Source organism: Ovis aries, chromosome 15 (genome assembly GCF_016772045.2).
Source record: "Ovis aries strain OAR_USU_Benz2616 breed Rambouillet chromosome 15, ARS-UI_Ramb_v3.0, whole genome shotgun sequence".
NCBI classification, from domain to species: domain Eukaryota; kingdom Metazoa; phylum Chordata; class Mammalia; order Artiodactyla; family Bovidae; genus Ovis; species Ovis aries.
In genome coordinates this window covers 7,673,923-7,690,770 of record NC_056068.1, presented here as the reverse complement: position 1 = coordinate 7,690,770, position 16,848 = coordinate 7,673,923, and the positions used below count along the sequence as shown (strand labels likewise).

General features: G+C 41.1%; 1 protein-coding gene across 1 annotated transcript in view; it reads left to right on the top strand.

The window, feature by feature from the left end:
- Nucleotides 1-16,407, top strand: part of ARHGAP42 (Rho GTPase activating protein 42) — a 335,206-nt gene extending 318,799 nt beyond the window's left edge. Inside the window, exons 23-24 of the mRNA XM_004015979.6 lie at nucleotides 10,289-10,368; nucleotides 10,868-16,407. Of these exons, the coding sequence (XP_004016028.2) occupies nucleotides 10,289-10,368; nucleotides 10,868-10,956 (169 nt within the window). The 3' untranslated portion in view covers nucleotides 10,957-16,407. The remainder of the gene's footprint in view (nucleotides 1-10,288; nucleotides 10,369-10,867) is intronic.
- The last annotated feature ends 441 nt before the right edge of the window (nucleotides 16,408-16,848 follow it).

Sequence of the window (16,848 nt, the reverse complement as noted above, 5' to 3'; positions counted from 1 at the left end):
TGAAAGGGAGTATAAATGGGAACATTTGAAGGACTAACCTAGTTTGTGGGTTTTTTTTTTTTTTTCGGATGTACTCAGGAAATTTTGAGCTTGCCACAACCAGTTAATTGAGGCTGTGAAGGAAAGGAGTCAAATATGATTAAAGTATTACAATATAGTTCTTTTAGAAGTTATTCAGCCATAGCATTTTTATTGAAAATTAAAAGTATGCGGACCTTTTCAGCAGTTCTTAAGCTGAAAGGCTTATCCAATATAAGGCTTATCCTACTTACTAGAGACAACAATAAACTTCAAACTCTGTTTTCAAAAGCCTAGCGAGCGCATTCGTAAATTAGTGTTTTTAGAGGAGAGCCACTTCGGTGTATTACTGATGGTTAATGCCTTCAATTTATATAGCAAATCCCAGCATCCTTGCATGTACCTTACCTCTATCTCTGCCTTTTTATCAAGGTAGGGTGAAAACTAGGCCCTGTGGAGGAGAACAAACGTTTCCCTGAAATTATCACCGCTGTCAGGCCTTAATATAAGGGATTTAACCTTGCTACCTTCTGTCTTGCAAAAATGATTGAGTTGCTCCACTAGATGGAGCCCTTTTATTAGGAAACTCTAAACAATTTATTAAGTACTGGAATCAAAGAGATAATCTTTTAAGAGCTTGAAGACAGCAAGGTATTAATGAAATAAATTAGTATGACAGTAAATTAATGAAGCTGGTATACAATAAGTTTACTCACATGTTCAACACTCATCCTGTGCATTTAAAACATACTTTTACATTCCAAATACTCTAAATCCACTTCTAATAAGCTGTCAGCATAAATTTAGAGCTCACTCACTGATACACTGAAGATTGATACACTCACTCACTTGATACACAAGTACTGCGGAGTACTTGTGGACAGTGTCGTAACTTTTCACCTGTCCTTTTATTTTACTTAACTTTGTCTGCCTTTATGCATTTAGGTAAAATAGTTACCTCTTTAGGCCTTCAAAGGGGACGCTTAAGTGGCACATTGCTGTACAGACTGTGTGTGTCCAGTGCCTTTGCTGGAAGAGGTGGGTTTGACATGGACCCGATTCACCTCTTTTCTCAGGATGTGCTGGCTGCTCTCAGTTTGCTCGGGGGTGTAGCTTGTGCTGGAGGAACCAGAGCCTCTGCAGAGTGTGAGTGAAGTTTCTCCTCTGCTCAGTGACCGGCACTGCCCTGCCAGGGACTGAGGCTGATCTCACTTTCGTGGAGCAGAAGCCCTGATGGCCTGACCTGGCTCTGTCCCCTTTAAAGTGAAGTTGCTCAGTCATGCCCAACTGTTTGCAACCCCGGGGACTGTAGCCCACCAGTCTCCTCCGTCCATGGGATTTCCCAGGCAAGAATACTGGAGTGGGTTGCCATGTCCTTTTCCAGGGGATCATCCTGATCCAGGGATCGAACCCAGGTCTCCCATGTTGCAAGCAGACTCTTTACCATCTGAGCCACCAGGGAAGCCCTGTACCCTTTCAGTTCAGTTCAGTAACTCAGTCATGTCCAACTCTTTGTGACCCCATGAATCGCAGCATGCCAGGCCTTCCTGTTCCTCACCAACTCCCGGAATTCACTCAAACTCAGCGTCCATCGAGTCGGTGATGCCATACAGCCATCTCATCCTCTGTCACCCCCTTTTCCTCCTGCCGCCAGTCCCTCCCAGCATCAGAATCTTTTCCAATGAGTCAAGTCTTCGCATGAGGTGGCCAAAGTACTGGAGTTTCAGCTTTAGCATCATTCCTGCCAAGGAACACCCTTTACGTGTGTGCTTTTCTCCCTCTCTGCCCTGGGATCATTGCCTCTGAGATGCTAACGCAGGTGGGGCCCGGGCTGACTCCCAGCCCATGTCAGCTGCAGACCGAGGCCCGATGCGCTGTTTGTGCAGATGCCCATGGCTCTGCTCGGCCACAGCCTCTGGCGCAACCCCCATTTGTTCGTCACAGCCAGCTCACCGGCCTGACTTCATAGGGTCAGCAGGGCCCACGTGGACCCTGTGTGCATTGTCTGGGGTGGGAAGGAGCCGTGATGGAACAGCCACCGTCAGAGGTCTGGGTGGCTTCTGATCCACTGCTGGCGTAGGCGCTCTGCACCCCCAGGCTCTGCTGGGCACTGGCTCACCTGTGCTCCCCACAGTTGAGTCTCTTCCCTAGTCATGGGAGAAGTCAGAGCTGCGCAGGAATGGGGAGTCAGTGGCGATGGAGCGTTAGCTTGGCTTGAGCAAAGAGATTGCAGGAAACCCTGCAACTGGTCGACCTCTCTCCTTCCTGCCCTCTCAAGAGGAGTCAGGCTTCCCCCAGCCCTCCAGCCAGCCAGGGTTTTCTCTCCCACTCAAGACCTCAGGACTGGGGCCCCCAGGCTGTGGCTCAGGTGCTCACTTCCTGGACAAGTCTCGGGCAAGTCCCCACCCAGGGGCACGAGTCCTGACTCAGATGCTTTTCTTCCCTTCATTACGTGTGTATGTTTCAGCCTGGGCTGTACAGGAGTTCTGCCAGTTTCTCGTTAGTTTTCAGTGAGAATTTTCCGCATGCAGATATAATAATTTTGATGTGTTCATGGAAGGAGATGAGTTCCACATTCTCTTACTCTGTCACCTTGGTCTGAACTCTGGGAAATCCACTTTTTTAATGTATAAAGTGAAGGTCATGATTCCCTTTTTGACAGATTATCAGTGTAGGAAGCAATGTATTTGAAGTACACAGTCAGCTCTCCATATACTGCCTCTGCAATAATAGCTAATATTGTTATAACCATTATCGTTGAAACTACTTAAGGTATTCAAGCCTCTAATTAATATGTATTGGGTATTTGGATGTTTATCAGTCACTTGAAACCCTTTTGTACCATTAAATACAACTGAACAACAGAAAGTGAGGATATTTCCCTTACTGACCTCCCACAATACCTATTTTGATTTCCTTCTGGGAAACTTAGGGTACTCTTGAATTGGACCTCAAAGAAGGATGAACCAGTAGTGGGTCATAGGGAGACCAGCCATTATGAGAAATACCACAGTTGGGAGATTTTAGTGGATGGTCTTGAGCAACAGAAAAGTAACACCTCTGGATTGACTGCAGGCTCTGGGAGTCATTGAGCAAAGAGCTGATCTAATCAATGACGCACTTGATCAGATAATTGAGGTGGCTTCTATAGGAGGTTGTTGATGGGAAGAAAACCATTTAGGATGGAACAGGTGATACTTAAAAAGCCTTAATTAGCACATTAACAAAAGCATGATAAACTGTAAGGAGAATGTTATGGCTAGAACTAGAGTTGAGCAATTGCTTTGCTACTGGGAATGAGAGACAGGTAAAGAAGATTCTAGGTTTTTAAGACTGACTGCAAGAAAGAATGGTGATTTAGCTTCTGAGTTCAGCTTGTGTGAGTACACAGAAAGGCAAGGAAAGTTTTAGCCCCATTGTCTGAGAATGCTGAGGAGCGCTGAGAGGCAGCGAGAGACCTGCAGCTGGAACCGGGAGAGAGCATAAAGCTTGATGCCGTTTGAGAGACTTCTGCACAGCAGCCACACTGCACAGATGAAGGTGGGGTTACCCAGTGATGGGTGCTAGCAAAAGGTCAAGGAGATCCTTAGAGGAGGGCATTGGTTTTTACCTCTAAGACCTCACTGGAAACATTTCAGAAATTGGGTTCAGTGGAGTGGGAGGGGCCGCTCTCTCTGTCAAAGGAACTTGATGTGCCAGACTTGTTAAAATGAAGATTCTTGAATTTGCTCAGACTCTCTACACTGTAGTGTCTGAGACTGAGGCCTAGAGAATATGTATTTTTGACAACTTCCCCAAGTGATCCTTCTGTATATCAAAACCTTTGAGAGCCATTGGAATAGAGAAAAATGCCATAGTACTAAATGTTTCTCTTAACCTATAAAATGCTTTCAAGAGGCAAATGGAACTAGGCTCTGTCTCAGCATTACAAAAGTCTACGGAAAACAGGACTCTTAAAGCTTTCACCTCTGTCTCAATCAGTTACAGTTGGGCAGTGAAGAAATACACTTTAAAGTAGTATGATTTAGGCAAGGTATACTAGTATCTTCTGAAGGTTTAATTGAGAATTACACGCTTGAGAATTAAGAGGATTAATTAAGAATTGAATGCTTGACTCATTATAAGTATTCAAATTTTCTGTTACAATAATCTAAAAACAAAATTTTTTTTATAGTTACAAAACAAACCTCAGCACAGTCTTCCCGGCTAGTGAATTTGTCCATTTAAAAGGCTGTAAAGGAACTTCCCTGGTGGTCCAGTGGCTTTGACTGTGCTCCCAACGTAGGGGGCCCAGTTTAATTCCTGGCTAGGCAATTTGATGCTGCAACTAAAATTGAAGATCCCACTTGCCACAGCTAAGTCCTAGCACAGCTGGATAAATAAATACACAATTTAAAATAAATAAATAAAAGGCTGTAGGTCACTGGTTCAGAGCACAGTGACGCATGTAAGACACCCAGGATAGAACACCCATAAGGAAGACAAAGGAAGCCATGGCTAGGAAGAATAGCTTGATTTTTCTGTTTTTAAGAGAATATGAAAAATACTAAAACGCTAAAAAAGTGAATGAAAACCACCACTCATTTCATCCCCTAAGAATAACTGCATTTTGATGCACAGCCATTTAATCTTATCAGTTGACAGTGGTTCTCAAAAGCCTTTGGTCTCAAAACAACACACAATTAAAAAACTTACTGAAGATCTCCAAAGAGCTTTTGTTTGTGTGAATTAAATCTATTAAAACTTGTGGTATTAGAAATTTAAGCTGAGAAAATTTTTAAATGTTTATGAATATATTTAAAATAAAAATAAGTTCATATAACTAAAACATAACAATAGCCCTGTGTAGATGTGATTATTCACTCTCATTAACAGCCAACTGTTATTAATAGTAGAAGTGATTTTCTCAGTGACGTTATCTTGGGATTTTACAGATGACATTTAAGTGGATTCACCAGATATTCACTAGGTCAGCAATCAGGAGATGTAAGTTTTAGCCTGACTCTGCCATAATGTTAATGTCTCTTGACCTTCATTTCTTCATTATAGAGGTTAGACAGGGAAATATGTAGATTTCCTTTCAAAGTCCAAACTCATTGTATGACCCGAATCGTCTGGATGATCACAAGACCCCCAGTATATGGGGATCACTGTTTTCTGTAAAACCTAGTTAGAAAGTTTATGTGCCTGCCCCCGAGGTCCTCATAGGGTCTCACCTTCCCATTTCTTCCCTTTTCCAAAGATCATATTTCTAAGACAACAGGAGTTGTTTCTCCTCCTCCCCTGAGTTAAGCCACACAGAAGTATGTTCCTCTGTTGTTCCCGTGTACCGCCCCCCCACCCCAAGCTGCAGTCAGCTCTGTCCCTTAATAATGCTCATTGCCTGGAACTTGAGAACTCACATTATTTTACGTTTCTGCAGATCTCCTAAATATCTGCCATGAAAGTGTCAGTCACTCAGTCATGTCTGACTCATGACCCCATGGTTGTAGCCTTCCAGGCTCCTCTGTTCATGGAATTCTTTAGGCAAGAACACTGGAGGGGTTGCCATTCCCTTCTCCAGGGGATCTTCCCGACCCTGGGATCTAACCTGGGTCTCCTGCATGGCAGGCAGATTCTTTACCGTCTGAGCCACAGGGAAGCCCTAATATCTGGCATAGTGGAAAATAAATGGACCCTCATACACGTTCCATTAGCTGTCAGAGCAGTGCCTCTCAGGTCCTGCCTGCCCCTCCTTCCAGATTCCCTTGAGAGCACTTAGAGACCCACTCCTCTGTAATGAACACAGAAAAGGACCCACGAAGGTGGTGCTCATGGTGTTCCTCTTACATTGGTGCCCAACGAAGTAGATGCTCAACAGAGTTCCTGGGTAAATAGATAAAATAAACATTTTAACCTTAAAAGACTTTGTTATTCATGTGTTCAGTTCATTTTTATTAGAGTTGCAATATTCTTTCTTTGACATAGCAGCTTTAACTCTACAGGTTCCCATGAGAGATTAGCTTTGAGACATCCAACACTAAGACATCCAAGCCAGAAACAGCTTATTTTTGTTGACAAAAACCTAAGAAAAGGGTGTGTAACTAATTTTTAAAAATCTCCAACCAATGACCAAGAAGTAAATATGTGTTTATTGCATTATTTATGAGTATTTATTACAGATTATCTTGGTCAGTTTAAAGGTCTTGCCAGTGACTAATTTTTCTGTAAAATATTTGCCTTACATCCTAATACTGCTCCTGTGTGTGTTCTTCTGTAGCTTTATTCATAATAACTACCTACTAATTTATTGAATTTGGCATAATTTATTTATTAAATTCTCTACTGATGAACACTTAGATTGTTGTGATCTGTTTGTTTTTAGCTTTGCTGTTGTGTATGTTACTTCTTTGCTACCCTTTTGACTATATCTTCCACTCCCTCAGAAGTGCATTCCTGCTCTCTTCAGAAGTGAAATTCTTAGCGTACAAAAAATATATGTGAGAGATGGCATATGTGTGTGTGTGCGTATCATTGTTAAGTGGCCCTTCAGAAAACATTGCATCAGTTTTGATGTGGTGATTTTTTTTATTTTGCTTATGATTAAGATGAGTATTGTGAATTTCACACACTGACCTTGTCAAACCTGTGTGAGTTCACTCATTGGCATTAGACAACGTTTAGTATTAGGAATGGGGCTTGTGGACAGATCATCTTCAAAACTATAAGGGAAGAAATGAGCTTTCAGGATAGCGAGCATCATCACCTTACTCTCCAATGCGACAGGAAACAGGATCCTCAAAATCCTTTTCAAAAGATATTAGAATCTTGTGAACAGAGACTCAATAGGTGACAGTGTTATTTTCACGTCTTCTTCAATACACCAAGACAGTAAAAGAAAAAGCATTAGCACCTGGGAAGAAAACTCCACTGTCACAGAATTCTAGATTAAATCATCAGAGCTCTGAACTGAGCTGTAACCTGTAGTTACACATCTCAATGGAAGAAAATTATGGTTGTTTAAGTCACATGCACAGATAATTGGAAAGTTGCAACAGATATTACTTTGTGCTGTGTATTTTGACACATTTAACATATCCGTTCATTTAGTGATATTGTTCTGCATGTGTTCCCTCACCATCCAATCTCATACAATACTCATATCTAAAATGTTATTATAAATTAATTAGGTTGCATTTGAAGTATGAGATATATCATTGCAAGATTTACTATATCTTAAACATTTCTATAACTCTGGAATTTGTTTCCTTATGTATCTCTTAATTTATTTTAATGATTCAAGGTAATAAGACAGTATTTATTGGTGGAAATCATTGCTGCTAGAAAATCTGACAAAAAGTCTTTACATATTTTTAGAGAAATGGTCCTGCAACCTTCAATTGTATCAGATATCAGATAAAATCATTTTTTAATATATCCAGTTTTTATTCGTATATCATATCTCAGTGAAGCTCAGAAAAAAGAACCATCACCTAAGGTTATATTTGTTAAATAACAGTTCCCAACCCCCACTCGCATACCTGAGATTCTAGTGTAATAAGTCTGAGAGTGGTCCCTGGAAAATGCATTTTTAAAAACTGAATATTATATAAGTTTCAGGTTTATAGCATAGTGATACGATAGTTTTGTACATTATACTCCATTTAAAGTGATTATGAAATAATGGCTATTTGCCTCTGTGCTGTACAGTGTATCCTTGTTACTTATTTATTTTATACAAAGTAATTTTTATCCATTAGTCCCCACCCCTGTTTGACCCCTCTCCCATTTCCTCTTCCCACTGGTAACAGCTCTTTGTTCTCTGTGTCTGTGAGTCTGTTTCTGTTTTGTTATATTCATTTGTTGTTTTTTCCCTAAGATTCCATATATAAATGATAGTGAAGAGTATTTTTCTTTTTATGAATATCAGATCAAGATACACCAGATTATATCAGATCAAATGAGTATACTTGACTGGAAGATTTCTGTGAAAAACTAACGTTCTTTCTACGTCAGGTCCCCAGAGGCTCATTATCAGAAGTCTTTGTAACTTGGCAGCACCCTTTCCTTGCCCCCAGCCCTTGTCAGGCAACACACCCACGTGCAGCACGCATACTCATGGCTCCTCTTTAGTGTGAAACTCTGTCCTTCTCGGGCTGCGTCCACTTCATCAGCTCTTCTTTTAAACCATGTTTAACTGGGAAGTGGGGTTGGTGGTCCTTCTTAAACCTGCTTGCTGCAGACTCTCCTAGCCAAGTTCTTGAAAGTGCAGCCTGAGAACCCAGCTCATGTGAAAAAGACTCTGGGGGCAGGGCCATAGTTCTCCTCTCTAACCTTTCTGATCTTCAGTAGCCACTTGGAAACCCTGGTTCAGGTGACCAAGCCTCATTCTGGAAGTATGGAGATAAGATTCAGAGTTTTGTTCCAACAGAGAAATGTAATCATCATGTTACACTGTTGCTTTGAGAGCATACAAATGCAAATACTGCTGATGCCTCTTTGCAGATCAAGTATTGGGACCTCAGGCAGGAAAGACAGGGTACCTTGAATCTTTAAAAGGACTCATCATGTAAAAAAAAAGAGGCCAGAGCAGGGGACCCCAGCCTGCAGGACACAGAATGGTACTGGGCGGCAACCCATCAGGAAGGGCTGCACAGCAGGAGGTGAGCGGTGGGCAACCGAGAGAAGCCCCGTCTATGTCTACGTCTGCTCTCCATTGCTCTCACTATCGCTCCACCTCCTAACAGATCGGTGGTGGCTTAGTAAATGTAATGTGCTTGAATCATCCTGAAACCGTTCCTCACCCCACACCCCCAGTCCATGGAAAAATTGTCTTCCATGAAGCCCGGCCCTGCTGCCGAAGAGGTTGGAGACCACAACATCTTCCCCCCGCTTTTTTTTTTTTTCCAACTCATTCATTCAGCAAATATTTACTGAGTTACTAGTTAGCATCAGGCATTGTTCATAGAGGTTACATTCAACAACGACAACAGGGTACCATTCAGACTTAAAACAGGGGAATGTGAAAGTTACCTGGGAGCTGTTTAGAGTGTGTTGCAGAGAAGACCTGGCCTTCAGTGAAACTCAGGAGATTTAAGGTAAACTAGAAGGCCAGAGCTGAGTGAAGATGAGGAAGAATCTCAGCTGGCCCTGAGGAGGGAATGGGTTTGGCGTGTTTGAAGAGGAAAAGGCGGGCCAGTGTGACTCAAGTGCAGCAGGTGCATAGAGGCAGGTTCAGGAGAAGCAGGAGAGCCCAGCAGGCGCCTGGTTGGGCACAGCGTGGAGGCCAGAGCTGGGAACCAGTTGACAGGTTGTTTTCAGGGAGATCATGTGATCATCAAAACCTTTCAAACCACCCTCTTGTTCCTCTGTTTAGAAGGGATGGCAAGGGGACAGGAGAGGAAAAAACACAGAGGATTTAAGAAGTTAGGGGGCCGTTCAGTGAGCTATGGTAGAGATGATCTTGGCTCGGACTCTAGTTGAAGGAGAGATGGTGAGAAGGAGTGTAGTCAGGTCGTCGGCTGTTGCAGAGTAAAGGCGACTTCACTGATTATATGACTTGGTTAGCAGCCTCAGAGGATGGCTTTTTAGTGTTAGCTCAGATCGTTTTAAGGAGGTCTCATACAAAACTTGGAATTCTGGCTCCTGTTAAAAAAAAGCCAGAGTATCTGCCTACACGAAGACTGAACTCCCATATGGGAACAGATGTCGGAGATGAGTACTGGCTTCCCTTTTAAAGAGCTGCGTATACTGTGGTTTACAAAGACATGGCTCCATGTCTACCTGACAGTGAGGCTGTTGTTGGTTCCCCTTTATCATCAGCTTATCCTGTTGTTTTTCTTATAGCACGCCCACTTAATTTTCCATACCCTGTAGTCCTTTTAATATGTGGAGCTCACATCTGATACTCTGACATTAAAGTAGCAAGTAAATACATAGTGCTTTAATGTACCTGTGAACCCCTGTGGAGCTGAAAAATAGCCTCTTTAGCAGAATGCGAACAAATCCTGGCATTCTTTAAAACTAGATTATTTCATTTGTTCTAAGCCAGGTGGTTACTCTTGGGAGCATTGCCTGGAAACGTGAGAAAGGCTTTGTTTGTGCTATCGGTGTGCTCTGGTTACACGGGTGTGTGCACTTTATAAAATGCACTTATGCACGCTTCTGTGTGCACACTGTGTGTATTATGCTTCAATTATAACTGAAAACTAGAATCATTTTTTAAGAGTAGTGTCCAGTGCAAACATCCTTGAGTGTTGTGGTTTTCACAGATTGCCTCTTGCTCTTTCAGCCAAGCCAAAGCCATGTACTCCTGTAAAGCAGAGCACAGCCATGAGCTTTCCTTCCCACAGGGGGCGCTATTCTCCAACGGTAAGTCCACCCATTCCCCCGCGCTAAGGTTACAATCATGAAAGGACGAAGGAGCAGTCTAAAGCAGAACAGGAGAGACTCGGGATCCAGCCCAGGCCCTGCCTTTTGTGCAAGTAAACACATCAAATTCCTCTGGAACAGATTTCCTCTCCTGTGTCAGAGAGAGAGAGAGAGAGTGAAAGCGTTAGTTGTTCAGCGTGTCCGACTCTTTTCAACCCCTTGGACTGTGAAACCCACCAGGCTCCTCCATCCATGGGATTCTCCAGGCAAAAATACTGGAGTGGGTAGGCATTCCCTTCTCCAGGGGATCTTCCCAACCAGAGTGATTGGTTATGTGAATGCAAGAGGCATTTACAGCTTTACAGGTCCTGTGACATTGTTTTGACAGCTTAAGTATATGCATAAAATCTGATGTGGATTTTTACCCATTTGTGTGTGTAATTATTTGAAGCTAATATTGACTGAGTGATGTTTATTAATGTATTTTTATCTTTGCCAGTGTACCCATCAGTGGAACCAGGATGGTTGAAGGCAACTTATGAAGGCAAAACAGGACTCGTCCCAGAAAATTATGTTGTCTTCCTCTAATGCTATTTAGTGGACGGCAGTATCTTCATGGTATCCATGGTAACAAGTAATAAGTGCTATGATTTTTATCTGACACAGATATGAGGATCAGCCCATTAAAATGAAAAATAATCCATTTCTAGCCAGTTTCCAAAGCAGACTATGTAGCTCTATTAACAGAAAGGGAAAAAATGTTTAAATTGTTTGCCATTCTTTTTTATCTTGGGCTGATTTCTTATTTTGAAATAGCTTATCCCCATCCCTTGCTTTTTTTTTTTTTTTTTAAGTAACTCTCCACAATGTCTCTCATAACATTTATAAAAATCTCAAATACTGTGTTAAGTACTATATCCCAGAAATTTGGAAACCAGAAATTTGCTGTAAGACTTTTAAGACCTGCCCTTTACTGTCTGGTATTCTCTGAGAAACCTTGAAACCATTGCTAAAAAATTGTAATTTAAACTGTTCATTAATTATTTTTTCTTAAAAATATACTGGTTTTATATATGATTGTTTTGCTGGTCCTAAACATTTCAAGGAAATAAGGGTTTTTTTAAACATAAGTTTATTTTTATTTGTTTACCAAGTAGATGATAATATTCAAAAGCAATAATGTATATGGTGTCTGTAAATGAAACCAAGTTAAGTCGTACACTGATTCCGCTGTAAACACTCTGTCCAGCATTCCAGATGCCATCTATGGGCTTAGAGCAGGGATCAGCAAACTACTTCTGCAAAAGCTTAATAGTGAATATCTGGGGCTTGGCAGGACCTGTTGTCTCCATCACACTGTCCATACTGCCATTGTAGTGGAAAGCAGTCACAGACAACATGTGAGTGGGTGTGACTGTGTACCAATACAGCTTTCTTTCAGGACACTGAAGTCTGAAATTTTGAATCTGTCGTGCCATAAGATATTAAGCTTCTTTGACTTTTAAAAAATCATTTAAAAATAGAAATTTATAGCTGATGTGCCATACAAAAGCAGATGGCAAGCCAGATTTGACTTATGGGTCATGGTTTGCTGATCCCTGGTTTGGAGGATGTTTAAAACTGTCTGTATTACTTTGAGATTTTATGAAATTTTATTCCATTAACATATAAATACTGACAAGTGATATGCACATATCCTCTGCTAGAATCATTATAATAGTATCACAAATGTATAATTACAATGATAGGAAAATGATGGAAAAGTACAGTATACAAGCATATAGCTTAAATTCTATTTGTTGTTCTGTGTCCAAGGATTTTATTGATACCCTTTTGGCTCCAAATGATAAAGATGATGTATTAAGACAGTGGTTGGAACACTGTGCCTTCTAAAGTCTGTGATTACTTGAGGCAAAATCTTTACATAAAGGTACAAGATTCTTAAATTATTTTGAAATTATTTCGTCATCTTTAGCAGGAATAAAATCATATATAATTTTCCATTATGCCTTTTGATTTACAGCCTTTAATAGAAATTTCACTGTATTTATAGAGCATAGAAATAGGTATTTACTGTCCATTTATATACACCATAATTATCTGGTCATATGTTGACCACTTCTTCTATTATTTCTATTTAATAATCCTCATATTATTTCTAACATATCTGCATGTGGCAAAGAGCCTTTCTTCTCAAGATTCCCGAAAGCTGGTTCTCTGCCATCGATTGCCACAGCACTGGCCCCCTTGGCCACAGTATTGTACATGCTACTTCAAAGTTCTTCACTGTATAGACACTCAGGTATTGACTGTAGACAGTTCTTTTTACATGATACTGATTTGTAATCTCCATCTCTCCTACGTTAAGTTAATGTTTCTAGAGTTATTAGGTTAAATTATATACAAACGCATACACAACTATGCCTTGGAGCTTTTAAAATTTAAAATGGAATAATGGATTAGGATTTAAAGGTAAAGAGAATAACAGTAGGCAGAATTACAACCGGAAATAAATATCAGTATGGCAATAAAGAAATGGAAAATATTTAATGTTGTAAAAATTAGTAATATAATGAAAATATCTGGTACATTTGTCTCCTTTTTTTTTTTTTCTTTTTTACCTGCTACTGTTGATTTTTGTACACTATGATTATGTGTTGCTAGAGCTTCTTGACCTCTAGATCCTTGGTGGTCCTTAGTAATTGCATTGCTGACATCCTGACTGCCCTCTGCTGGAACAGAGGTAGTCTCCCTAAGGGACCAGGCCCTTCATCCACAACACCCTCAGTTTAAGCACCCTTGCTAGCATCTGGCATCCTGCTAAATTAAGAGTCTCTTAAGGCAAATTGATTTTCTTTCAAAGACCAACTTGACTCTGAAAAGTGATTCAGAGTCCTACTTAACTTGCTGCTGCTGCAGAGAGAAATCTCAACCTTCATTTTCCTTTAACATGGGCCAGCGTGTTCCTGCCTCTGAGTTGTCTGTGAGCTAATTCTGCAGATGCTCACTGAGGAATTAAACCTTTTGCTCTAAAAGTCATGGGCATGAAGCCCCTCTCCTTCCTCATGGTGAGTCATATATTGTGACAGTACTTGATATGGTCCCTTTTTTGAAACAAGCTGCAAAAGTGCTTGTTCCAAGTGTGCTTTTGTTTGACGTTTTAATCTCACAGATTTGTGAGAATGGTTCTTTTCCCTTCGCATTGATTGTGTGTGGAAGCAAGTCATGGCCCTATGCTAGCGCTCAAATGAAGCTGCTCTTCCCTAGAAATATTTCCAACAGATAAAAGTATTTATAAACATTGAGAAAATCAGGGCATGTGCTCCGATCACGTGGAATATTCATTACACCAGAAGGTACATGTCAGTCACTACAGGAAGATCACATTTGAAATGACAACAGTGTTTCAATAATGAAACCATAGCCTTTCAGAGACTTCATGAAGATACCACAGAATTGCCACATCCACACCTTGGGAACAGGCCAGATGGGCACCCTAATCACTTCTGACAGTGGAACAAGGAGGGTGAGACTAATGAGTCCAAGTCAGTCCTCTCACCTGTTAGATGAAGATATCCTTGAGTACAAACCTTGCTGTGTTTCACAGGTGACTCTTGTACCATATCTACTGGCTTATAAGCAGTAGTCAGTTGAGTGAAGGCTTTTTGTTTTGTGTAAATGCCTGAGCAGTGAAATGATCTCTGTATCACTCTGAAGTCTGTGAGGCATGAGGAAGTACCATTTCTCCTTGCTTGATGGGAGTGTTTTTACCCTTGTATGCACTCTCTGTGCCTTGCACTGTGAATGGATATAACCAGGCATCCCAACAGTGGCTCACCTGATGGCTCTTCCAGGAAACGTGAACGTGAAGTCGCTCAGTCGTGTCCAACTCTTCGCGACCCCATGGACTGTAGCCTACCAGGCTCCTCTGTCCATGGGATTTTCCAGGCAAGAGTACTGGAGTGGATTGCCATTTCCTTCTCCAAGGGATCTTCCCAACCCAGGGATCAAACCCGGGTCTCCCACATCGTAGACAGACGCTTTACCGTCTGAGCCACCAGGGAATTCCAGGAAGGGTAGAGATTTTTTTTTTTTTTTTCCCTAAATGCACCTTCCAAAGTTTCCAGGTTCTCAAATAGGAAAAGGCGGCAAAGAGACATAGTGATTTGGGGATTATTTCCTGTTCTGTGGTAATAGCTTTTCCTTAGTGTGGCATGCCCCCTAAAAATCCACCATGATGTCAGGAAACTGAACCTGCACTGCAGTCTTGGGAAATAAAACCTGCTAGCTTGCTCACTCCCGGCCTTCTTCAGGTCTGTGCGTGTCTGATGTGCAGTGTCTCATTCACAAGGGTGCTGGTTTACAAGGGTCCCTCAGAGCCTTTCTTCACACCCCTTCCATTGTTAGTATGCCTCCCCCAATTAGATATTTTGCATGCCTTGATCAGCAGTTAGAACCCCTTCTTGATTTGTACTTTGTTGACTGAAGTTAGAGGTGGACTCATTACAGCACGCGTTTTGTTCTTTAGTTTTACAGTGCCTTTGTAATTCACAGCTGTTACTATGACCTAACATCACTGAGTTAGACCCCAAAGTCACGTCATTTGCTAAAGGAAAAAAGTAGAGACTTAATTACTGTCCGGAAGTTATTTTCCTCTTTAGTATAAGGTTCCCACTTTGAGTAGATACTGCTGTTAACTTTTGCCTCCTACCCTGTTTGCTTACCTTCCAAAATCAAAACACTTTTCCCAGAGAATTAGTAACCTATTGAATAGACGTCTGAATAATCTGTATCCTACCTGTCTCCTGTTAATCCTCAGACATAATTCTGGTATTTGTCAACGATTCTCATATCTCTTCACCACATTCACTGTATCCATTTGTTGTCACCAGTATCTCCCTGCCCCAAATTATGTGGTAGTAACCTTGGACAAATTCACATTTACGAATGGCATGGTCTTTTAGAGGATCAGATCAATAAATAGGATTTTTCACTTATTTTTTGGACTGTTGCGTTCACTGTTTTAAACAAGAAATCTCAAGTACATGGACAGCACTCACAGCAAGCCATAGGCAGAAAACTGATTACATGTTCTCAACCAAAGTTTAGAAGTCATTGCGTGACTTAGGGAGCCTAACAGGTCATCCTCTTTCCGTGGCACTCACAGGAGACATGCCACGTTCAGAGGTTGGACATTCTTTCTTTGGTGCCAGAGGGAGAAATGGAGTTTCTGTGTTTGCTGAAGAGTCTCAAAAGGCAGTGCCGTTTACAAGGATCACAAACACAGATATCCTCCACCGTCCACGATGGTCATGTCCAGGGCCACGTGAGGACCTCTGATGTTGGAGGAGGTGCCTACCCCACCTTAGTTAGATGATCATTTTCTCCCCTTTGTACCATCTCTTGACAAGGTTTCCCATGCTCTTTACCCTTCCAGAGCCCAACTTTGCCTTGAATCCATTGTCTCTTAGATTAACAGTGTGCATTGTTTTTTATGTGCAGAATGTTGAGGATTTTATGTCTGCCTCTGTATCTTCAGTCATGATTTATGCTTAACAGCTGAGAAGTCATCACAAATCGAGGGTTGTGATTTCAAGAGTCTTTTTGAACTCTAAGCTGAAGCCTTTACAATAAATTGGGAGTGTGGCAGGGAAGATGGCTGTTTTTGTTTTTGTTTTTTAATTCAAATCCTATTTATATACTGTTAAATTTGAGGTACTATAGTTTATATAAAAGTTGAGTATTTAGATGATATATGTCAGTATTAGTAATTTGTCTGAAGCCATTAATTAACATAACAAATAATAAATATGAAAATGATCGTTAGTAAATTATCATATTGAAATTTTTGTTTATTTTGTAGTATCTTGTATTTATCTGCACTTTGTGTGTGTGTATATATATATACACACACATACATATACAAACATGTAAATAACTTCATGTTATTCCTTATCTGAATTGCCACAATTTCTTTAATGTATGTTTACACTGTATTTTAAATTACTTTAAAAATAAACTATGTTTAGCACATTTTAATTTAGTCTTTGTATTTGAAAATCCACTGTGTTAGAGGGCAGCTGTCTTGGATTCATATAGAGAAAAATCAAAGTTTCAGGTACCATGAATGGTCATTTTGGGTATGGCTGAATGGAGAAATCATAACAATTGATAACTTTTTCCTGATAATTGGACCCTTTCCTGAGCAACTGTAATGTTGGTACTTACTAGTAATGCAGGTGCTAGACTTTCCTGGTGACACAGTGGATAAGAATCTGTCTGCCAATAGAGAGGACATAGGTTCAATCCCTGGTCCCGGAAGATTCCAGGTGACTCTGAGCAACTAGGCCTGTGCACTCTAGAGCGTGTGTTCCTCAACAAGAGAAACCACCTCCATGAGAAGCCCATGAACCGCAACAAGAGTAGCCCCTGCTTGCTGCCAATAAAAGCCCATGGACAGCAACAAAGACTCAGTGCAAC